The 25864-nt window shown below is 43.7% G+C and overlaps 1 protein-coding gene across 1 annotated transcript in view; it reads right to left on the reverse strand.

Moving 5' to 3' along the window:
* The window catches only part of SNX25 (sorting nexin 25), a 254683-nt gene extending 229396 nt beyond the window's left edge, over positions 1–25287 (reverse strand). The window contains exon 1 of the mRNA XM_089669604.1: positions 24657–25287. Coding sequence (XP_089525730.1) covers positions 24657–25154 — 498 coding nt within the window. The 5' untranslated portion in view covers positions 25155–25287. The remainder of the gene's footprint in view (positions 1–24656) is intronic.
* Between the last annotated feature and the right edge of the window lie 577 nt (positions 25288–25864).

Consider the following 25864-nt stretch of genomic DNA (forward strand, 5'->3'; position numbering starts at 1 on the left):
TCTCTTTTTTTTTTTTTGAGACAGGTAGAGCTTTCTTTTGATGGTATTTAATCATCAGTACGTTTTTTTTATTTTTTTTGTTTAAAGTGTTACTAAACCCAGGACCCTTCATTCACTATATCTGGTCTCCCACAGTACACACAACATGAAAATACAATTATTTTAGTAAATATAAACTGCTAAATACCTTTTCTCATCAGCAGCTAGGGCAGTCTTGTGACTATCAGTGTCCAGTAGAGCACATGTTAAAGCTTGTAGGAGGGGCTTTCTTTCTACTCTAGGAGGATGAAGAACCCCTGACCTCTGTCTGGACAGTGCTGATTGGCCCTGTGCTGGTCACATGCCCTTTCCCAAGAAAAAAAAAAAAAACCTCTCTAGCAATACACACCAAATTGAGCATGTGTAGTGTCTCCACACGATATGTCTTATCAGGAGATAATGGGGGCACTGGAAGAAGGGGAGGATCAGAGAAGTCAGGATAAAACAGTACTTTTACACAATGCAAAGGAATAATCCCTTAGGTTCCACAGAGAGTATATCAAGCTTGATTAATGCATATACAATCTGATATTGCTTTTGTTTAGTAACACTAACTCAAAAAATATATCTTATATTGCTCTCATCCACCTGCAAAATTTCCATATTTTTTTTCTTTTGTTTTTCCTCTGCTGTGATCGGACTTTGCATTAGAGAGTTGAAAAAGTAGGAAAGAAGTGCCTGGTCCAAAAGAATGCAAATTAGAAGATAGGTTAAAAGCTATATATTTAAAGTAGTGACAAATACATCCAGCCAATGCATTTTGGGGGGAGGGAGTCCCCCTTCTTCAGTGTCTAGATGAGTACTGGTTAAAACTTGTAGGAGGAGTTTTCATTCTGCTCTGAATGTCCTATGAGACTGCATAACCCCTGACCCCTCTGTCTGGACAGTGCTGATTACATGCACCCTCCCAACAAAAGGAAAAAAAACGCACTCTAGCCACACACTAAACTGAGCATGTGCAGAGTGACCCCTAAAGCTCTACACTATTAGCAGATGAATTGGGAATGGGAGGATCAGAGAAGACAGGATCAAACAGCTTTTTTTCACAATGCGGAGGATTAACTCCTTAGGTTCTACAGTGAATATAACAAGCATGCTTTACTGCATATTAAGACTGGATTGTTGTGGGTTTAGTAACTAACATAGAAAAAAAGGCAGAGAATTTAGAAAAAAAAAATTTTTGTTATAAAATTTAGCAAATAAGTAATTTTTCCCCTTCAGTGATGTACACTGATGAGGCTGCACTGATAGGCAGCACTGATAATCAGGGCACTGATGATATATCAGTGTAAATGTTCCCTGTGTAAATTGCCAGTTATCGTCTCTCCTCACGCTGTGACAGCAAATGTGGAAAGGACTGACAATAACCGGCAAGACAGTTTACAATGTGATCAGCTGTGATTGGAAACAGCTGATCACATGGTAAAGGGCCGCTTTGATTGACCCTTTACCGTGATTTGTCATCAGCTGTGTCCAAAGGACAAAATCGATCTCAGAGCACACCGGGTGTGTGCCCCAGGGGGTGCGGTTCTGGGAAGACATCTATAGACACCCTCCCAGAACTGAACAACCACGCAGTAGCTGACCTTTGGCCAAGCTGGCCCAAAAACTATTTCCTTCACTAACAGTTGTGCCTGCTACATACATTATACAGTCCTATATTCCAACAATTATACAGTGACGTCCCACCCCACTGCCAGAACAAAAAGCACCACTCAGCCATTCAGAAGTAGCATTGGGTTCTATGAATGAATGCAACACTTCCTCGGATTGGCTGAGGTGGAGATTGTGACTTCGTCTGCCTCAACCAGTCAGATAAAGTGTTGTATTCACATTCATACTGTCCCTTGCTGGAGTCAGCATGCACAAAAACGCTGCGTTTTACTGAGCACGTTTGTATGAATGTATCCTAAAAAGTGATAAAGGACAGATGATATTATTCACCATAGAGGTATAAATGTCACAAATATATTGGAATAGATCTATGCAAAATAAATACTGTAATGAGAAAAAATTAGTCAGCTTGAGACCCTGCACAGACCAGCAAGTATTAAAAATTACATGTTGAACATACAAAAAGGAGCATAAATAGTTCCCTCAAAAGATGTTGCAGAGAAATCGGTGCTTACACAAGTATGAATATAAAGAAATCATTTCAGCAATAGAGATACATGCGGATACCTAGAGGTGTATTAGAGACTCCTCTCATTTCTATCTGTATCAGCAGTGTTCTGTATTTACTGACACAGAGAGAAAAAAAATCAATATTGGCCTAGCAACCCATAGACATGTCTACTATTACTTTCCATCCAAGCATTCAAAAAAGTGATACATCTTTACAACTGTGTAGTTTTTTTCAATACTTCAAGAAAAATGATTAAAGGCCAGTTCACACCAGAAGCACACAAGAATGCCGTCCATGTTGCTGTGCGATTTCTGTGCATTCCCCTGCATTGTGATTTGGTAGCCCGTTCACTTGAATGGCCTGCAAATCACACAAACACTACTTCTGATGTGCTACACCAAATCATATGGTATTATAGTACCACGTGATCTGGTGCCCACAAATGCACGGCATTTGCAACCTGTATATGGGATGGCATTACACAATGCATTGGCACCCGCAGAGGATTGCGAAGGCAGTGTGTTTTGAGCACGGTGTGGGAAACGAGCACAGAATGCACCTGTCCCACACTGCGTTCTGGAGAGAACTGCCTGTAATTTTTTTTTTTTCTGAAAAAGGATTTGTGATTCTGTTCAGGCCATTTTGGGATTTACACATTTCCTTCTTAATGAACAATGATTGTCCAAATTAATTATCCAACAAGAAGGTGGTCGACTGATGTGGAAGATGTGTGTAAATCCTAGGACAGGCTGAACAGAATAAAGCTAGAGTCCCACTAGCCCATTCTCTGAAAAGCCATTGGTGAGATCACTTTTCAGAGTGTGGCTAAGCAGCTGCTATCAGGCATCCAGGAGGTGATCCTACAGCCTTATGAATGTATGGTTTTTGTTTGCCAAATGACAATTTATAAAATAGGACAATTGCTCCACAAGCCAAGCATTTTGCTCGTGGTTGAGGCACAGCCCTATTTACTTGAAAAACTGAGCTTGACAGGCTGTGCCAAATCAATATGCTGCTCAAACTGTCTGTTTTTACTGCCCGCTCATGTTAAAAAGGCCTTAGAGTCATTCAGCAGTTAAAACAATTTACAGTATATGTGTTTGAAATGGTTTAATCAAATGTCTAGTGGATCTGTGTCTATGGCCAGTTTAACAAGGGATACTAAACTATGGCTTAAAAAAAATATATATATATATATATCAATTCAAGTATATATTCTTTCTAAAAAAAAAAAAAAAGCACCTTCTATTGCTCTCAGCTTCCTCCAAACCTTTATTTTTTTTCCTGTTGTGATCCGACTTTGTTAGAGGGAGGCTACATTCATTCTCCATAGTCCCACTGTAAGTAGGAGTGCAGTCACCATCCTTCTCCCGAGGCAGACTATGGGATGTGTAGTGTGCATAGAGACCTGCACATGACGGCAGCTATCATGCACTACGCGTTTCAAACAATTAGAAGTGACAAAGAAATGGAGAGGTTCGGGAGCTCATGAAGAATGTTTCAAATAGGCAAAAAATACCAGTCAGAAACAATTTTATGAAAAATAGATTACAGGGTCATTAACCACTTGCCGACCGCACATAGCCGAATGACAGCTTCACTGTGGCCTGCCAGTTCTGGGAGGACGTCATATGACGCCCTCCCGCACGCACACCTGGCGATCTTAGTGATCGCTGTGTCCTACGGACACAGCTGATAACGTGATGTGGTAAATGGCCAATCACCGTGTCCAATGACACAGCAAATCACTGGTAAATGCAGTTGCCGGTTATCGGCTGCACTTTCCTCAGGCTGTGACAGCGTGAGGAAAGTACTGCCGATAACTGGCAATTGTCAGAGGACAGATCGGCAGATGATCAGTGCCCAGCAGTGCCACCCACCAGTGCCCAGCAGTGCAGCCTCATCAACGCACATCAGTGGAGAAAAATTACCTGTTTGCAAACTTTTTTTTCCAAATTTTTGCTCTTTTTTTGTTTACAGTGAAGGAAATAAGTATTTGATCCCCTGCTGATTTTGAATGTTTGCCCACTCACAAAGAAATGATCAGTCTAAAAATTGAATGGTAGGTGTATTGTAACAGACAGAATAGCAACAAAAAATTCAAAAGAAATGCATGTCTAATAAATTATACACGGATTTGCATGTTCATGGAGGGAAATAAGTATTTGATCCCCTATCATTCAGCAGGATTTCTGGCTACCAGGTGTCTTTCATACAGGTAACAAGCTGAGATTAGCAGCAATCTCTTAAAACGAGTGCTGCTAATTTCATTTTGGTACCTGTATAAAAGACACCTGACCACAGGAGCAATCAAACAATCAGATTCCAAACTCTCCACCATGGCAAAGACCAAAGAGCTGTCCAAGGATGTCAGGGACCAGATTGTAGACCTACAGAAGGCTGGACTGGGCTACAAAACTATTGCCAAACAGCTTGGTGAGAAGGTGACAACAGTTGGTACAATCATTGACAAATGGAAGAAACACAAACCAACTGTCAGTCTCCCTAGGTCAGGTGCACCATGCAAGATCTCCCCTCGTGGAGTGTCAATGATCATGAGAACAGTGAGAAATCATTCCAGAACTACACGTGAGGATCTTGTCAATGATCTCCAGGCAGCTGGGACCACAGTCACCAAGAAAACAATTGGTAACACACTACGCCAACAAGGATTGAAATCCTGCAGTGCCCGCAAGGTCCCTCTGCTCAAGAAAGCACATGTCCAGGCCCATCTGAGGTTTGCCACTGAACATCTGAATGATGCAGAGGAGGACTGGTTGAAACTGTTGTAATCAGATTAGACCAAAATCGAGCTCTTTGGCATCAACTCAACTTGCTGTGTTTGGAGGAGGAGTAATGCTGCCTATGACCCCAAGAACACCATCCCAACTGTCAAACACGGTGGTGGAAACATTCTGCTTTGGGGGTGTTTTTCTGCTAAGGGGACAGGACAACCGCACCATATCAAAAAGGGACGATGGACGGGGCAATGTACTGTCAAATCTTGGGTGAGAACCTTCTTCCCTCAGCCGGGGCATTGAAAATGGGTCATGGATGGGTGTTCCAGCATGACAATGACCCAAACACACGGCCAAGGCAACAAAGGAGTGGCTCAAGAAGAAGCACATTAAGGTCCTGGAGTGGCCTAGCCAGTCTCCAGACCTTGATCGGATTGAAAATCTGTGGAGGGAGCTGAAAGTTTGAGCTGCCAAACGTCAGCCACCAAACCTTAATGACTTGGAGAGGATCTGCCAAGAGGAGTGGGCCAAAATCCTTCCTGAGATGTGTGCAAACCTAGTGGCCAACTACAGGAAACATCTTATCTCTGATTGCCAACAAGGGATTTGCCACCAAGTACTAAGTCATGTTTTGTGAAGGGGATCAAATACTTATTTCCCTCATGAACATGCAAATCAGTGCATCATTTGTTAGACATGCATTTCTTTTGAATTTTATGTTGCTATTCTGTCTCTCAGTGTTACAATACACCTACCATTCGATTTTTAGACTGATCATTTCTTTGTGAGTGGGCAAACATTCAAAATACTGGAAAAAAAAAATGCCCAGCAGCAAGTACATACCACAAAAAGAGAGCTCTATATGTGTGAAACAAAATGATAAAAGTTTCTTATGGGTGCAGTTTTGCATGACTGCGCAATTGTCACTCAAAGTGCAACAGTGCTGAAATCTGAAAATTGGCCTGGGCAGGAAGGGGATATAAGTGCCTGGCAGGCAAGTGGTTAAGCATTTGATATCGTATAGATTATTTTTTTAAAAAACAAAAAGATAGCATTTAGATCTCATGCACACGGAGTGTTAAAAACACTTTTAAGGGCATTTGATTTTTTTGGTCTCTAAACGCCCCTCTATGTTAGCTTTGGTGTCCTTGCACATTTAGAGGCAAAAAAAAAAAAAAATCACCAGTACCAGCGTGTTAATGTGAGGAGTGTTTTGCCACTAGCCTGACTTGCCTAAACGTGTGTAAAGGCATCTAAATGCACTTAAGAGTTCATTCATTGAAATGGCCAGAATAAAATACTATTCTGGCCAATGAAATGAATGCCCAGATGCATAATGTGCCTAAATGCGTTCGAAAAACACAGCTTTATGTGCATTTTTGAGACTGATTTTTTCCTCTCCTGAAGCAATGGCATCCAGTGAAGAAAAAAAAAAAAAAAAAAAAAGCCCTGTGCGAATGAGACCTTAGTGTCACTTTAATGACATAATGCACAGTAAAGCTGCATTTACTGCTTCTTTCCACTATAATGTGCCATGTAATAAGGAACATGCCATGAAATAGAGGACGTTATGCTATATAACAGACTGCATGGAAAACTTTACAGTCATCAAATCACTTCTTGACAGGCAGCTGGGCAGATTGTAATGTGCGCAGTCAGTTGTGGAATAGCTCTTCGAGCTTTAGGGCCCATTCATACCAAAAACTGCACGTATACTGTGCTTTTTTCATGTACAATTGCTGCACATTTTCATGTCCATCTACACGCAGTTGATGCATGCTTTTCCAACAGTGTTTGTCCTTTAAAGTCACTTCTTTCCCCTTTATGTGCTCTGTGATGCATTTACCTGTGTTTTTGCACTGCTGGAAAAAAAAAACATCATGCTGTATTTTGTTTTCACTGCACTGCAATGGTGTGAACTATGCCCATAGAATAACTTGGATATTGGAACGTAGTCAAAAATGCATCTAACAGCATCTGGTGTGAATGGGCCTTTAATAATCCTTCATAAATATAGAGGCATGTGATGTAGAGAACTTATTGACAAACTGGTGCTTTTACATTTTTCTACGACACACGGGTGATTTTCTTACCCCCTATTTTGTTATAGCGATTTCTCACAAAGAAAATCCTAATGATTTTCCACGGGATGGCCAACAGTGAAAAATGTAATGCGATATGTTGCTCAGCATTCGAGATTTATCAGCGTTTCAGCTTGGTGGCAAAATCACTTACTGCAATCATTTTTTATGCTTTTCTATGAAATGTTGCAGCAAGCACTATGTTTAGCTACAAATTGCTGAAAGAGAGCGATCCGTAACAGAGCACAACTCGGTGCTGTAGCAAACTTCCAGTGACTAGCAATTCAATCACTTGCTACAAAATTGAGTTAATCACTGGCATTAGCAATTTGTAGCAGCAATTAATCTCAGCTCAAAAGAATAAAAAAATCTGCCTGTGTCACGAGCCGGCTGTGTAAAAATATACATTATTCTTGAAGGGGTAAAAATCTGCATTAGCACTTTTTAAAAATTTGGTGTGCTTACAGCATTTTAACCACTTATACCCCCTTCCTGCCCAGGCCAATTTTCAAATTTCAGAGCTGTCGCACTTTGACAATTGCACGGTCATGCAACACACCTACCCATATGAAATTTTTAATCGCCACTGGATGTTTTTTTTTTTTTGCGCTATAAACAAAAAACGTTTTTCTTTGTTTCTACTATAAAATTTTGCAAACAGCCAATTTTTCTCCTTCACTGATGTGCGTTGATGAGGCTGCACTGACAGGCTGTACTAATGGGCACTGTTGAGGCTGCACTGATAGGTGACACTGATGGGAGACAATGACTGGCGGCACTGATCATCAGTGCTGATCTCCTCTGTGACAGTTGCCAGTTATCGGCAGTACTTTCCTCCTTCATATACAATTATTCACATTATATGTTACAAATTACAGGATAGTACTACCAATACCAGTCACAGTGATGTAAATAAAATTAGGATTTTTGGCTTACATAAAGATCATTTTGTTGGGAGTACCAACTGTATGCACATAACACAATGACAGAATTCAATCATTTTTTGTCACATGTATTTTTTTTTTTTCCCTCCAGAGATTTACATGTAGACTATAGGTAGCCATACAGAAATTCCACAATGCACGCAGTGTAGCACTATGGTGGTGAGCCACAGCCATTCACACTCGAACACGTTCTGGCATGTTCTAACCTGCACTGACCTGGGTCGCAGACCAGTTGACTCAGTCTTTACAATGTAGTAGAGGAAAGAACGTGCGCATTGTGCAGTTGGCATAAAATGAGCAACATGAATCTGGAGCAGCAGATTAACATGCAATTTTGCATGAAAAGTGTTTTTGAATGATGTAGGTTATGGGTGTAAAACTGGCAGCCCTCCAGCTGTTGCCAAACTACAAATCCCATGAGGCATTGCAATATTGACAGTTATAGTCAGGTCCATAAATATTAGGACATCAACACAATTCCAACATTTTTGGCTCTATACACCACCACAATGGATTTTAAATGAAACGAACAAGATGTGCTTTAACTGCAGACTGTCAGCTTTAATTTGAGGGTATTTACATCCAAATCAGGTGAACTGTGTAGGAATTACAACAGTTTGCATATGTGCCTCCCACTTGTTAAGGGACCAAAAGTAATGCTTCACTGATGAGGTGGTATGCTTAGGATCATGAGCAGTTCCTTTCCTTCTCCATACTCTTCTCATCACTTTGGTACAAGTTGATCTTGGTCTCATCTGTCCATAGGATGTTGTTCCAGAACTGTGAAGGCTTTTTTAGATGTTGTTTGGCAAACTTTAATCTGGTCTTCCTGTTTTTGAGACTCACCAATGGTTTACATCTTGTGGTGAACCCTCTGTATTCACTCTGGTGAAGTCTTCTCTTGATTGTTGACTTTGACACACATACACCTACCTCCTGGAGAGTGTTCTTGATCTGGCCAACTGTTGTGAAGGGTGTTTTCTTCACCAGGGAAAGAATTCTTCGGTCATCAACCACAGTTGTTTTCCGTGGTCTTCCGGGTCTTTTGGTGTTGCTGAGCTTATCGGTGCGTTCCTTCTTTTTAAGAATGTTCCAAACAGTTGTTTTGGCCACGCCTAATGTTTTTGTTTTGTTTTTTCAGCCTAATGATGGCTTGCTTCACTGATAGCGACAACTCTTTGGATCTCATCTTGAGAGTTGACAGCAACAGATTCCAAATGCAAATAGCACACTTGAAATGAACTCTGGACCTTTTATCTGTTCATTGTAATTGGGATAATGAGGGAATAACACGCACCTGGACATGGAACAGCTGAGAAGCCAATTGTCCCATTACTTTTTGTCCCTTAACAAGTGGGAGGCACATATGCAAACGGTTGTAATTCCTACACCGTTCACCTGATTTGGATGTAAATACCCTCAAACTAAAGCTGACAGTCTGCAGTTAAAGCACATCTTGTTCGTTTCATTTCAAATCCATTGCGGTGGTGTATAGAGCCACAAATGTTAGAATTGTGTCGATGTCCCAATATTTATGGACCTGACTGTATAAGCATGTTACCTAAGGCAGAGGCATGATGGGAATTGTTTTGCAACAGCTGGAGGGCCGCCAGTTTGACACCCCTGATGTAGGTAGTTTAAAAGGAGGGGCAGGAAGTAATCTACGCTGACGCAATGGTCAACCAACATTGTTACTTGAAAATTCTGAAAAGGTTATGGGAATCTGTCCAGAGGAAAAGGAAACTCTGGCCTGGATTCTCAACAATGCTCCTGCACATAATGCGTTAAGTGTTTGCAAGTTCCTGTCCCAGAAATTCATTCCAGAACTTGACCAACCACCTTATTCCCCTGACTTATCACCCTGTAAAAAATGCTTTAAAAAGGATACAGATTTGATGACATTCCAAACATTCAGCGACAAAGATGCCGCGTAGAATTCCGTAAAATGAATTACAGGAACGTTTCAGGCAGTGGCACAGTCTAGAAAAAAAGTGTGTCTACAAGGGGACTACTTTGAAGGTGACAACAGCCGCTAGTGTACAGGGAAGCAACTTTTTATTTTTTTTTTTACAGTCCATTCCAGGAAGTAAATTGTGACATCATATTCTGACAGCAGGGAGACTTTCCCATGGTCAGAATACATTGATCAAGAGAATATTTTCCAATAGGCTGGTTGTAGGCAAGCAATCAATAGATCAACTTGTGTACAATCAGCCTGCCACATACAAGGATAAAAATTCAGCCAGGCTCTGCTGAACCAGATGAATTTCAATCCATGTATGGCCAGCTTAAAGAATATGCTACTCCACACTTTATATTCCTGATATGTGCCTGCTGTACCATGCATTTGTATGAAAAAAACATCCTGTTCTTTTTGTGTTTCTTCCTCTGTGTAAAATACCTGCTGTTCCTGTCAGTCCTCCTGCTTTCCTATTAAAAACTGACCACACTAAGCAGGAGAGAAGAGCGTGGTCAGTTCTCTAGCTGTACTCAGCTGCTGTCTTCCAATGATCATACTTGTCCTGACACGCCCCGCCCCCCTGCACAGCCATTCACTGGGAAGATCAGTGTTCTGCTGTTTCTCCTCCCCAGCACTTATGCAGCTGAGAACAGAGGGTATGAACTTATAAAAAAGGGGGGGGGGGGGGGAAAGGTGTATATAAAGTTTCTTATATCTATACACAAATGTTTTGCCTTTCATTTCTATTTTAAACTGAACGGGTTAACAATCACTTTAAAGTGTCACTAAACCCATGACCCTGCATTCACTACATCTGCTCTCCAACAGTATACAGAACATGGAAATGCAGTTATTTTAATAAATATAAACTGCTAAATACTTTTTCTCATAATCAGTTAGAGCAGTCTTGTGACTTCTATCAGTGTCAAGCGGAGCACTGGTTAAAGCTTGTAGGAGGATTTTTCAATCTCTCCTGATCTTTCTATGAGGCTGCATGACCCTTGACCCTCTGTCTGGACAGTGCTGATTGGCCCTGGGCTGATCATATGCATCCTCCCAAAAAAACAAAACAAAAAAAACCAAAACTAGAAATACACACCAAACTGAGCATGTGCAGCCTGCCCCCAATGGTCTGTTCTATCAGCAGATGAATTGGAGACAGTAGAAGAAGGGGAGGATCAGAGAAGTCAGGATCAAACAGCCTTTTTACACAACACAGAGGATTAACTTCTTAGGCTCCACAGTGAGTATAACAAGCATGCTTTCCTGCATATACAGACTGATTTTACTGTTGTGGGTTTAGTAACACTTTAAGCTAAACAGCCAACATAACTTTGAAAGTATGGGACAAAGAAAACATTTAAAAGGTTAGCTCACCTTTACCAAAAACTGCCTATGCAGATAAGGGGTGTCTGTACATAAAAACAAAAAAAAGAAAAGAAGCTTTGACTAAAATTAAATAATATCCTTATAGGTAGAGGCCATTTATGTACCTCTCTGACTTCTCCTCCAATCAGCAAACCTAATTTTTACCCTGATCAACAAAGTCAATGGCATCTCTGAAAAACCATTACATGACCTACATCACGTCTAGCTCCCAATCACCAATTACAAACATGAAAGGCAGCAATAAATTACGTACATGAGGTTTTAATTAACACCAGACACATGCATCCATCAACAAGCAAAAAACGTGACTTGTAGATCCGGATTTAAAGTAAACCTTTTCCTTCCCCAAGCAGAGTTTGCATAGGCTGCACCTAGACTACATTTCCACCAATTCCTGCTCCTGCAGAAACAGCCAAAATTCAAGCCGTGTGTAGCGTCACCTGTCTCCGACAAAGGCCATTTAAAAAAGTCGACTTAAACTGGCTATAAACTAGCAGAAATATGCTTGAAATGGTTTGTTTTAAGAACGTTTGTTTAATTTTCTAATCAGTGGGTCAAATCCACAATTTTCAACCAATGACGAGACCATTCAAAACAACAGGATGGAAAATATTTTATTACTTTCAAAAGACATTCACCCAGTCTTTGAACATGCATATTTATATTCGTATGAACAATGGTTTGAAAATCGAATAGTGCAAAGCCAGCTTAAGCTTGGTGGATAATCTGATGGAACAGGGACTGTGTTCGATCAGATGCAGTCCCTGTTCAGCAGCACCATTGTATTCAGGCAGCCGTGGGTACAACAGCCAGCAGGGGAGGTTTTTCAGTCCACCCTTATAGCATGAATGATGGAATTCAAATAAATATTCAACTCAACGAGAGAAAATCCAAGTCGTCTATGGACCGGTATAACAATACCTTTTTAAACAGGTTCATCAGCAGCTTCAAACAGGCTCTTCCTTTTCCCAAAACATGCAGCCGAAATGTTCCAACTGATGTGAGAATATGAACTGACAACATTTAACAGTTAAAGTGGTTCTAAAGGCTCAAGGTTTTATATTTACCTTCATGAATTCTACACATGAAGGTACAAAACCTTCTGTGTTCAGCATCCTCCCAGCTCCCTTAACCTCCCTGGCGGTATTCCTGAGTGTAGCTCAGGGTAAAAGTTTCAGCACCAAAAGTGGTAACCCCGAGCTACACTCGGGAATACCCTGCAGCGCTGCTCTGGGATTCCCTGCAGCACTTACCTTGTGCGATATGTCCCCTGCAGCGTCCCCGGCCATCTCCTCCGGCCGATGCAGGCATCCGGCTTCCGTGTTCCGGTCCCTGCGAGCGTCAGGACATACGGGGGCCGGAACCAGCGGCAAATTTGAAAATTTTAAAAACTGACATCACATAGTAAAACATTACTGTTTCAAAGCATTTCACATACATTTTGTCCCAAGTGCTCTGCCTGCATTTTTACTGTTCTTTCTGCCTGGAAACTTAGAAAAGTCCATGGTGCCCAAAAAGCGTCCCTTTAGGTCAAAAGCGGTTTTAGACCAGCTAGATAACAGCGATAATAAATTAGAACTACTTGCAGAATTGAGTGATGATTCGTGGGGAAATTCGTCATCAGACACTGAAATTGATTTTGTGACTTTGCTCAGTGATGTGCGAACTTGGCGCTATATTTCAATTTTCAGTGTTTTTGGTTTGCTTATATTATTGAATTAAATTTATTAATATATTATTTTTTATGATTATTAAATTATAATTTATGATTTTGTGCTTCAAGTTTTATCCTACCTGGGATGTTTACTAGACTCTTGTTCGGACAGATTTCACTGAGTTTTTCCTAAAAATTACAGGTCTACAATAAAAAAAAAAAAAAAAAAAAAAAAGGACATTTCCATGCAAAAATTGTACCGCTTTCAGCACAGAAATATAGACATAATCATACCACTAGGGAGGTTAATACTCACCTAAGCCCCCCTCTCAATCCAGCATTGTGCACTGGAGTCTCAGCTATCCCAGGACTCCCTCTTCTCATTGGCTGAGACAGAAGCGGGAGCCTTTGGCTCCAACTGCTGTCAATCACACCCAGCGAGCCGATGCGAAGAGAGGGGGCAGGGTCAATGGATACACGGAGCAGTGGGTGCCCCCATAGTAAGCTGCTTGCTGTAGGGGCACACCCCACAGGAGGGATGGGCCAGGAGCACCGGCGGGGGACCCAAGAACAGGAGGATCCGGGCTGATCTGTGTAAAACCACTGCACAAAGCAGGTAAGTATAGACATGTTTTTTCTTTTTTTGTATAAAGAAAGGCCTTTAGAATCACTAAGCCTGGGTTCACACTGATGCAGTGCGGAATATCACATGTGATTCACACAGGAACCGCACCGCATTTTTTGTGCGAATTCTGTGCGGTGCAATTTGAGCCATACATTTTGTATGGCTCAAATCGCACCGCATCTGCACCAAAAAGGTGTAGGACCCTTTTTTTGGTCCACACTAGAATTGGATTGCATGAGTATTCACACCTATGCGATCCGATTCTGCACATCCCACTGCCTTTTGCAAACTGATTTTGGAGTGTTGTTAACTTAACAACACACCAGCAGTTCGCATGTTTGTGTTGCGGTGCACAATTCGCACAGGAATCGGTGCAAATTCTGCACAGCATCAATGTGAACTCAGGCTAAAGCAGAACTAAAGGCATTATACAAAAACATACAAAGCAGGAAGGCTATTTATCACAGAACAGACATGCATTAAAACACAACTAAGGTTTGGACAAAAAAATATGGAAACTACACGATTTTCAGGTGTGAAAGTGACAACATATTCTGCGTTGAAAGTGGAAGTAATTAACACTCTTTTGCTTCCGCTGTGTGATGAGACACCTAGTTAACAGGACTATTGTCATTCACTGCATGCGCTGCTAGTAATATAGAGTCATGTCAGAGCTTACTGGGCTCCAAAGAGGGCAAAATTGTTGGTTATACTTAGCTGGTGCCTCTGTGACTGAAGTTGCCAATTTATTTGCAGTGACGTAAGGTACAGTATCAAAAGGTTATGACGGCATAAACCGTTTCCGGCAAAATGCCACCTGATAAGCACAATCGATATAGTCAACTGAACGAGAGAGACAAAAAAAAAAAAAGGAACATTGCTTAGGATTGTGACCTGGAATAAGAAAACAACTGCTTCAAAAGTGACTGCAGAGCTCAATCTCAGTCTTCCAAAGCCCCGTCCACAAAAACTGTGCAGAGAGAACTCCATAAGCAAAACTTTCATGGGCGAGCTGCGATTGCCAAACTACTAGTGACTGATATTAATGCTCAGAAGAGGAGAGAGTGGTGCAACACTCATAAATCATGGACTATCGATCAATGGAAGACTGTACTATGGTCCAATGAATAGAGCTTCACACTGTTCCCAACCACCGATGTATTTGTGTGTGGCAAACAACGACCCAAGATTATGACCAGGACTATTTTGTGTCCACGGTAAAGCGTGCAGGCAGCGAAGACTTCGCCATTTACTAAGACTCTGATTCACACAGCTGGTGTTGTCAAATCGTGGTTTGACAAGCATGCAGATGAAATCTCGTACCTTCCCGGGCACTGCAGTCACTGGTCCTCAAAATCATAGAGCCGCAATAATCAATTTCGGGCTTGTTTTCTATCTCCAGCATCTCTGCGAAAATTGGAATGATTTTTTCATGAAGAGTGGTCTCAGATTCCATTATCTACCATCCAAGACTTCTATTTGTCAATTATCCAGGAGAATTCAGGCCAGCCGTCTTGGATGCCAAATGGTGGTCCAACACCATGGGGTCAATTCATTAAAGGCATGTGAAGGTCACGCAACTCTTTTTTTTTTTTTTTTTTTTTTAAATATCACAAGATAAAAAAAAAAAAAAAAAAAAGAGTTCATCACTATGATAAATATAAAATATTGAATGTGAAGTAAATGCCACATATTAGTTAAAAATAGTGAGATAAATGCCGCAAAAAAAAAAAAATCATGAGATAAATCATCAGGGCCTAGTCACACTTGACTAAATTTCGAACTTCTACCAAACGCTCCTATAGCTTTAGTATAGGCGTTAATGAGTTTTAGTACGGGCATTAGACTGGCTTTTTACACGCGTTTAAAATGCTCCCCAAACGCCCTATGCACAGTATTGAAGCATTTTACAAGCATTAAACCACACCACAAACGCCTATAATAAACTGAAATATTAACGCACCGCAATCACACTATAAATGCCTTGAAAACACCTGCCAGAGCGTTTGCACAGAGTCACCATAGACTTGAATAGGAGGTGGTGAAAGGCTTCAAACTCCTCCAGACTCGACATGAGGCTTCAATTTTGAAGTGACGCGATGCTTCACTTCATACTTTGATAATGTGAACAGCACTGTGAGCTGTCTATAGCAGGGGTCTCCAAACTTTGTAAACAAAGGGCCAGTTTTCTGCCCTCCAGACTCTATGGGGGTCTGACTGTGGCCAGCGGGAGTAGAAAATGCCCCATCATCAGTGGAAGTAAACATTGCCCCGCCATTGGTGTCAGCGAGAAGAATGGCACCCCGCCATTGGCGTCAGCGGGAGGAATGGCGCCCCGCCATTGGCGTCAGTTGTGGATGGAATAGTGTCCCAAGGGCCAGATAGTGGTAAACAAAAGGGTCACATCTGGCCCCGGGCACAGTTTGGAGACTAATGCTCTATAGTATCATTTGCATAGGCGTTTGAGCAATGTTAAAAATGCCCCTCAAACGCCTGCTTTCAATGCCAGTGTGAATTATGCCTTGAAGTCAATTCACTAAAAAATAGACATATTTGATATTTATCACCTTGAGTTTGCTGACGGCATTTTAGAAACGTACAAATACACTAGAGGAACTCTGCACTGGCCAAGAAGAGAAAAGTATAGATTGTATTGGTGTGAAAATGTTTTCCTCTGAGCTCAGGAAAGAAAACATACTGTGCTGTGTGGAGGGGATGCGTCTCTTCCCTCCAATCAGCTCTCAGAACTCTCTTCACTGATCTACAGTGTGTAATTTCAGCTCTCCGCCCACTTTTTCTGAACTCTCAGACAAACTGTCAAAATTCACTTAGTCAATCCACTAAAGCATGTGATATTAAGGTCACATGACCTTTTTTTTTTTTTTTTTTAAATATCGCATGAGAGAATAAGAGTCAATTCATCAAAGTAAAATATTGAATGTGGGGTAAATACCACACCTTTGTTAAAATAGTGAGATAAATACTGCAAAAAAAAAAAAAAAAAAATCAGTAAAGTCAATTAACTAAAAACGCACACATTCATTATTCAGTACCTGGTGTTTGCTGATGGTATTTTAGAAATGCGCAAAGTAACAATTAGAGGAACTCTGCACTGGCCAGAATGTGAAAATTATACAATGCATCAGTGTAAAATGTTCTCCTCTGAGCTGGGGAATGAAAATAAATTGTAACATTTCATCAGAGGGATTCCGTTTTGTGAATGAAAGCACACTAGAATGTTTTCATAGTTTCACAATATTGTTATGTGCCTTCTGGTGCAGTATTAGCCTGCAAAAAAGAAAGCCAAAAATAAAACGCACAATATATCGCAAAACAAATATTTAATGCATTCTGTAAATAGAGTTCCAAATGCCTGCACCCAGAATTAACTGAGAAGACCCCAACACCAGTGAGGGACCCCTCATGGATTTTGAGCCATTAGCATGAAGCAAAGTATGAGGACTTTAAGTCCTCTTAACCTTCTGTAACTACTTCCCCTGGCCACTGACATATGCAGGGAGCAGAGACAAATGACTGTCACAGGATGGGCAGAGGTAATTGATGTATAGGATGTGACTGACAACCTTCACTTCATCCTCCCTATACTGTATGAAAGGCAAGATAATAGACTACAATGCAAAATAGGAGGGTGTCTAGAGATAATCTGTAACAGATATATTCATTGGTTAGGCAGAACATGAGTTGAATAAAAGCAGAGCAAATCCTATTTAAAAGTAGCTTCAGTAAACATCGGCCAAGGAAAGGGTTTTTTTAAACCGCTTTCCCACCACCTTATAGCAGAAATACCGCTACAGGGCGGCAGTGGTACGCAAAGTCACATATATATACACACACACATGATTTTGCATTTCCAAGCAGGGGGGTGTGCGCACGTTGCCATTGGCAGCCTCACGTGTTGATCAACGGGTCCCAGCTGGTGATTCCCCACATATCACTGAGGGGGGAGAGACCTGTATGTAAACAATACAGATCTCTCCCGTCAGCTCCTGCACACTGCTTTGTATGGCTCTGCATAGCAGAGCCATACAAAGCAGGGTGCTTACAGTGTAAAGCACTCACACAGCATAATACTTTCATCGCCCCAGATGTTAATCCCTTCCTGCCCAGTGTCAGCGATTTTCATTAGCACTGATCACTGTATTGGTGTCACTAGGGATGTCAGTGACAGTTCCCCCCCGTGTCAGAATGCCTGCCGCAGTCCCGCTACAAGTCGCTAATAGCTAGTATAAAAGAAAAAAAAAAAAAAAAAAATTCCAGTATATATACACCACCATTTGTAGATGCTATAACTTTCATGTATTGAGATTTTTTTTTTTTTTAGCAAAGACATAGCAGAATACATTCTGGCATAAATTTATACGATTTTTTTTTTTTTTACTGGACAGGTTTAATAGAAAAAAAAATCAAAAATATTTTCTCAAAATTGGCAGTCTTTTTTTTTCTTTTATAGCACAAAAAATAAAAGCAGAGACGATCAAATACCACCGAAAGAAAGCTCCATTTTTGGGAAAAAAAGGACAAATCGTATTTGGGTACAGCGTTGCGTGATCGCACAATTGTCAGTTAAAGGAACACAGTGCCGTATCGCAAAAAATTGGCCTGGTCAGGAAGGGGGGGTAAATCCTCTGGAGGGCAAATGGTTAAAACCATATTAAATCCTAGAACAAAAATGTAGATTGTAAGCTCCAACTGTATTGGACTTGAACTGTATTGTTGCTGTATTGTCTCCAGGTACATTATAAAGTGCTGAGCAAACTGTTGGCGCTATATAAATCCTGTATTATAATAATAATATATTATTTCTGCTTAACAACCCTCAAAGGGGTATTAAACCCAAAAGCAAACAGAGTTTGAGTGTTAAGACAAACCATTTACCACTGACAGGGGAGCTCACAATGATCAGCTTTGATTCACTCATGTAAAACCTTAAATCAAAAAGAAGGAGGCCCATCTGCCCTACATACAGTCATGGCCAAAGATATTGGCACCCCTGCATTTCTGTCAGATAATGCACCACTTCGCCCAAAAAGTTGTTGTAATTACAAATGTTTAGACAGTCTCATGTTTATTTCTTTTGTTTGTATTGGTATGACAAAAAGTGGAGAAACAAAAAGACAAATCTGACACATTCCAACAAAATCCCATGCACCAACTGGTCATACATACATTTTCAGATGATAAATGTTGAATTGGCCAAATCTCCAAATCAAAAAAAAAGTCACTTCTTCAATCAATGTTTGTTGAAGGAGCTGGATGGAAACTTGTCCGCATATATCGTACACAGGCCGTGCAAAGACTATTGAGCGACTGCATAGTTTGTTCGTACTGTATGTGACCCAATGCTTGTAAGCCTGAACCAGTCATATTGATGAAAGTGAAAGGCTGTCTAAGATGAAGAATGAGGATGCTGTGCTTGCCATGGGAGGTCATGATTTATAATTACGTCTATAGCACTATAGAAGGATTGTACCATGCCTAGTACTAGCAAACAAAAAACTGATCATGGAGCAAATATTCCATTGTAGGTAGTATCAATAAAAGCTGAAGCCCCAAGCCAGGATGGACAGGGGTGACAATACACAAAAAGGAGGAATCCTTATTCAAAATAACCTCTGAAAGTGAAAAGCTAAAGCATTTGTAGGGCTCGTTCACACCAGCTGCATTGATCCACACAGGCTCAATAAATAAAAACAATTGTTTCCAATGTGCTCTGACCACATCATACACGTGTTGTAGAGCACCACACTAAAATGAGCCGTGTACAAATGCAGTAATGAAGCAACAGATCTCAAATGCTACAGTGCATACAGCTTAATGGAATGTCATTTTATCAAATTCCAATAAAGTTAAAAAAAAAATTAAACAGTTTGATGCCTTGCAACAACGCATCACACTGCCCTTTCACAACACACAGCAACGGACATACTACATGCATACAGTGTGAATGAGCTCGTTAAAAAAAAAAAAAAAATTAATAAAGAATCAAAAACCAAACCATTTTGAAAACACACCAAGACAAAGCTTCTAATTCACATGGACACAGAGGGGTGTATACCGTCATGAAGCAGCATATTTCCACGCCCAGGAGTCACAGGTGTTTGTACACAGCCACCTGTACAAATCAATGACAGGCTGACACGTGCAGCAACTGTACACACATCTGAGTGGTTACATACATACATACATACATACATACAGGGCTGGAAAGGCAGCCCTGGACACAACTGCCTGCATTCAGGGTCGCTCATCCATTCTTGTATGGCCGGTGACATCTGTACAGCCGTAGCATCTGTCATTGATCTGTACAGGCTAAAGGTCCGTGGCTGTACACAAACACCTGTGACTCCTGGGTGCAGAAATACGCTGCTTCTCGACAGTGTACAACCCTCTATGCCCATGTGCATCAACCCTAAGAGGTGCATCAACCCTAAGAGGTGCATCAACCCTAAGAGGTGCATCAACCCCAACAGAGGAATCTCAGTACTCATCATCCAATGACCTCACAATAATACATTCCCAACAACATGAACATTTCCATTCTCTTTTCAGCAAGACATTGAGTCCAGTACAACACAAGTGCTTGTCATAGTCTGAGCATTTTTTTCATGTAGTTTCTGAATTCCCAGCCATATCATTTATTCTTCTGAAGTGTACTTATTACAACACAGCAAGGTGACCGAAGAATGTCATGTGGACTTCTCTTAGGGCCCATTCACACCAGCTCTGTATAACTGCATGTCTATTGGTGTGCATTGGGTAAGGGGTGGTGTGATGCGTTGTTACAATGCATGGCATGGTTTCCCTTTCTATGTGTCAAAAATAGAAGTTGTAAATGCCCTGCTCTAGGGTCCTTCGGGAAAGATATTGAACAGATGATCCACAGTCTTACTGAAGTTTTCCTCCTGAACCTCACCCCCTTATCCAGACATAGGTACAAGAAGTCCCTCCTGATCCACTTACTCAACGCAGGCAGATTGTGTATTCCACGGAAATGGAAACCAACTGCCCCTCCGACGATTGGCCAATGGAAAGCTGTAGTGAGGAGATTAACGAAATGGAGCGCTTGACAGCGGCCATAAAGTGAGAAAAGGAACTGTTCAGCAAAACATGGTTTTATTTGCATGACTTTCAATGTACACAAGACTATGCTCTGCTTGTCTTCACAGGCCACATAGGTTCAAGCCCAGTGAAGGTCTGCCCCCGGCATGCTATAGACAGGACTTCAGCGCCCAGCCCTCCTACAACCCTTTTTCCCCCTACCTACCCTCCTCTCAATTGGATTTAGGTCTGGACTTTGACTTGGCCATTCTAACACATGAATATGCTTTGATCTAAACCATTCCATTGTAGCTCTGGCAGTATGTTTAGAGTTGTTGTCCTGCTGGAAGGTGAACCTCCACCCCAGTCTCAAGTCTTTTGCAGACTCTAACAGGTTTCCTTCTAAGCTTGCCCTGTATTTGGCTCCATCCATCTTCCCATCAACTCTGACCAGCTTCCATGTCCCTGCTGAAGAAAAGCATCCTAACAAAATGATGCTGCCACCACCATGTTTCACAGTGGGGATGGTGTGTTCAGGGTGATGTGCAGTGTTAATTTTCCACCACACATAGTATTTTGTTTTTAGGCCATAAAGTTCAATTTTGGTCTCATCTGACCAGAGCACCTTCTTCCACATGTTTGCTGTGTCCCCCACATGGCTTCTCGCAAACATGACTTCTTATGGCTTTCTTTCAAACAATGGCTTTCTTCTTGTCACTCTTCCATAAAGGCCAGATTTGTGGAGTGCATAACTAATAGTTGTCCTGTGGACAGATTCTCCCACCTGAGGTGTGGATCTCTGCAGCTCCTCCAGAGTTACCATGGGCCACTTGGCTGCTTCTCTGATTAATGCTTTCCGTGCCTGACCTGTCAGTTTAGGTGGACGGCCATGTCTTGGTAGGTTTGCAGTTGTGCCATACTCTTTCCATTTTTGGATGATGGATTGAACAGTGCTCTGCGAGATGCTCAAAGTTTGGGATATATTTTGTATAACCTAATCCTGCTTTAAACTTTAGGTGACTTCTAAAGGCAATTGGTTCCACTAGATTTTAGTTAGGTGTATCAAAGTAAAGGGGCCATGCCACACTTTTCAGATAATTGTGAAGTGGAAGGAAAGTAATAAATGGTTTTAAAAATTGTTTACAAATATGTGCCACTTTGTGTTGGTCGATAATATAAAATCCCAATAAAATACATATATGTTTTTGGTTGTAACATGACAAAATGTGGAAAATTTCTAGGGGTATGAATACTTTTTCAAGGCACTGTATATCATTTACTTATTTAAATGTTTATCTACATTTCTTCAGTTGCTTCCTTGTTTCTGACCTAGGCCAAAATTATGTCATACATCTCAGCAAGGTGCAGTAGATTGTGTAGCAAAATGCTGTGCTGAAAACAAGTATCACATGACACTTTTTTTTGTGCACACCACTGCAGCTGTGAATTGACCTGATAGGGAACAAAGCTCTTTGCCTTGTATTGGGTTGGGACTTCACTGTCCCAATACAGCCAGTGTGAACAGGCCCCTAACTTCATGTATCGCAGTGCCCTGGAATGAGCTGAAGCAGGTCGGAGTGAGGTGCAGCGCGTTGGGATGGGGTGTTATAAGTCAGGATGAAGTGTAAGTCATAAGTCAGGATGAGGTGTAGCGTGTTGGGTTCAGGTGTTGTAGGTCAAGATGAGGTGTAGCGTGTTGGGTTCAGGTGTTGTAGGTCAGGATGAGGTGTAGTGTTTTGGGTTCAGGTGTTGTAGGTCAGGATGAGGTGTAGTGTTTTGGGTTCAGGTGTTGTAGGTCAGGATGAGGTGTAGTGTTTTGGGTTCAGGTGTTGTAGGTCAAGATGAGGTGTAGCGTGTTGGGTTCAGGTGTTGTAGGTCAGGATGAGGTGTAGCGTGTTGGGTTCAGGTGTTGTAGGTCAGGATGAGGTGTAGCGTTTTGGGTTCAGGTGTTGTAGGTCAGGATGAGGTGTAGCGTTTTGGGTTCAGGTGTTGTAGGTCAGGATGAGGTGTAGCGTGTTGGGTTCAGGTGTTGTAGGTCAGGATGAGGTGTAGCGTCTTGGGTTCAGGTGTTGTAGGTCAGGATGAGGTGTAGCGTGTTGGGTTCAGGTGTTGTAGGTCAGGATGAGGTGTAACGTGATAAGCTCAGATGTTTAGTGCGTTAAGGCGAGATGAAGTGGGTCAGGATAAGGTTCTTTGATTCGAGATAAGGTGAAGCGGCTCGGGATGAATTGGAGGGAGGCGAAGCATGTTGGGATGAGGTGCTTTATTCGGAATGAAGTGAAGTGGGTTGGGATGAGGTGTACTTTATTGGAATGAGGTGCTTTGAGATGGGTTGCTGAGCTGGGATGCGATGTAGTGGATCTGGATGAGGTGAAGCAGGACATGATGAGGTGTTGAGTCAGAATGAGGTGTCGTGAGCCAAAACGAAATTTAGCAGGTCAGGATGGGGTGAAACAAGTTGGGATGGGGTGTAGCGTGTTGGGATAAAGTGCTGTGAGTCAAGATGAGGTGTAGCAGGTCAGTGTGTCAGGATGGAGGGGTAAGTGTGTTGGGATGGAGGGGTAGAGGGTTGGGGGGGGGGTGTAGCGAGTCGGAATGGGGGGGGGGGGTAGCGAGTCGGAATGGGGGGGGGGGGGTAGCGAGTCGGAATGGGGGGGGGGTAGCGAGTCGGAATGGGGGGGGGGGGGGTAGCGAGTCGGAATGGGGGGGGGGGGGTAGCGAGTCGGAATGGGGGGGGGTAGCGAGTCGGAATGGGGGGGGGTAGCGAGTCGGAATGGGGGGGGGTGTAGCGAGTCGGAATGGGGGGGGGTGTAGCGAGTCGGAATGGGGGGGGGTGTAGCGAGTCGGAATGGGGGGGGGGGTGTAGCGAGTCGGAATGGGGGGGGGTGTAGCGAGTCGGAATGGGGGGGGGTGTAGCGAGTCGGAATGGGGGGGGGTGTAGCGAGTCGGAATGGGGGGGGGGGGGTGTAGCGAGTCGGAATGGGGGGGGGGGGTGTAGCGAGTCGGAATGGGGGGGGGGGTGTAGCGAGTCGGAATGGGGGGGGGGGTGTAGCGAGTCGGAATGGGGGGGGTGTAGCGAGTCGGAATGGGGGGGGGGTGTAGCGAGTCGGAATGGGGGGGGGGGTGTAGCGAGTCGGAATGGGGGGGGGGGTGTAGTGAGTCGGAATGGGGGGGGGGGGTGTAGTGAGTCGGAATGCAGTGTAGCTGTTTTTTTGTGAGTCAGAAGGGGGGGGGTAGTGAGCTGGAATACAGTGTAGCGGGTTGTAGTGGGGGGGTAGTGTGTTGGAATGGGGGGGTAGTGTTCTAGATTGTAAGCTCGAAAGAGCAGGGCCCTCGAACCTCTCATATATTGTCTTGTTACTGTACTGTCTCATGTACAGCGCTGAGCAAACTTTTTGGCGCTATATAAATACTATATAATAATAATAGTGTCTCAGAATGCAGTGTAGCTGTTTTTTCTGAGTCAGGAGGGGTAGCGAGCTGGAATGCGGTGTAGCGGGTTGGGGGTAGTGTGTCGGAATGGGGGGGGAGGGGGTAGTGTGTCAGAATGGGGGGGGGTTCTTGTGAGTCAGAAGGGGGGTAGTGAGTCGGAATGGGGGGGTGGGTAGCGTGTCGGAAGTGGGGGGTAGAGGGTTGGGGTGGGGGGGTAGTGTGTTGGAATGGGGGGGTAGTGTGTTGGGATGGGGGGGGTAGTGGGTCGGAATTGGGGGGGGTAGCGGGTTGGAGTGGGGGGGTAATGGGTCGAAATTGGGGGGGTAGTGGGTTGGGATGGGGGGTAGTGGGTCGGAATTGGGGGGGTAGTGTCTTGGGATGGGGGGGTAGTGGGTTGGGGTGGGGGGTAGTGTGTCGGGATGGGGGGGGTTGGGGGGGTAGTGGGTCGGAATTAGTTTCACACACATCACATCCTACTTTCTTCCAGTGTCCGGGTGAAGGAAACCATTGGACATCACCCTGCAGATCGCCTTGTCTATGCGGTGTTGGTGTGAATGGGCCCGTGTACAGACAATGAACAGCCCCGTGTGTACCCCCGTGCGGGTCTCACCTGTCGGGGGGTCCGGGCCCGGGTGAAGTCGGGTGGAGGGGCGGATCTGGCGGTCCAGTACAGGGCACACAGGGCTCCGATGATGAGGGCACACAGGGCACAGCCCAGGTAGACGGCGATGGACAGTAGCAGGATAGTGAGGCTCAGCTCCCCTCCCGGGGCCCCTCCGGACTGACCCCGCTGCTGCTGCCTCCCCAGAGGAAGGAGAGAGACCAGCAGTAAGACGAAGACGGCAGCCAGCATGGGGCGAGAGGACGGGGCAGTGCGGGGTGCCGGGCTCGGCTGCCCTCCAGCCGGTGATCGGCTCCACGAGCCATCCTCGGTGAAGCTGTGTGTCCCGGAGGAAAGCGGGCAGCACGGCGGAGGGATGCCCGGTGCTCCTCTCTTCCTGCAGCTGGCATGATTCACCAAGCCGGGCTCCATGTCATCATTCATCCCGGGAGGAGGGTCGCTATCCTCGGCCCCGCCGGTCGTGCCATGACCCCCATGTATATTCATAGCGCTGCACCATCCCCCGGCGCGCTCAGCCTGCTCATCTCCCCGGGGCTGCTGCGAGCTCCGGGCCGGCTCTGGCTTCGCTCACTCTTTCTTCTAGGCTCCGCCCTAATCCCCGTGTGCCTGTCATCCGCACTCAGCTAGGCCCCGCCCCGTCCAAGTCTTAGAGGACTGTGTGCCTGTCCTCCGTACTCCGATAAGCCCCGCCCCGTCCCTCTGTAAGTGGGCCAGGTGCCTGTCAGTCCCCCTGCGCTTAGCCCCGCCCCTGTGTGCTTGTTAGCCCACTTTTCTAAGCCCCGCCCCGTCCCTGTGTTAGTGAGCTGTGTGCTTGTCCGCCACACTCGGCTAGGCCCCGCCCTAACCCTGTGTATTTGAAATGTGTGCCCGTCAGCTGCGCTCAGCTAAGCCAAGCCCCGTTCCTGTGTAAGTGGGCGGTATGCCTTTCTCCCCCTCCCGCACTTTCGTAAGCCCCGCCCCTGCGTAAGTGGCCTTTGCGCCTATCCCCCGTACTCCATTAAGCCCCGCCCCATCCTTCTTTATAGGCACGGTCTGTGTAGACTGTTTGTGTTGAGTGTTCTGTCAGTACTCATGATAGGGTTCTATGGCTCACCTGTACACGGTACTAATTTACACCTTACCTGTCCATCTTACTAACAGGCTTCTGCACCCCATTAAAACTCACTATACCATACCAACATACCTAAAGCAGAACT

This window comes from Staurois parvus, unplaced genomic scaffold, assembly GCF_062004578.1.
Source record: "Staurois parvus isolate SC_StPar_1 unplaced genomic scaffold, SC_StPar_1.0 ptg000080l, whole genome shotgun sequence".
NCBI classification, from domain to species: Eukaryota; Metazoa; Chordata; class Amphibia; order Anura; family Ranidae; genus Staurois; species Staurois parvus.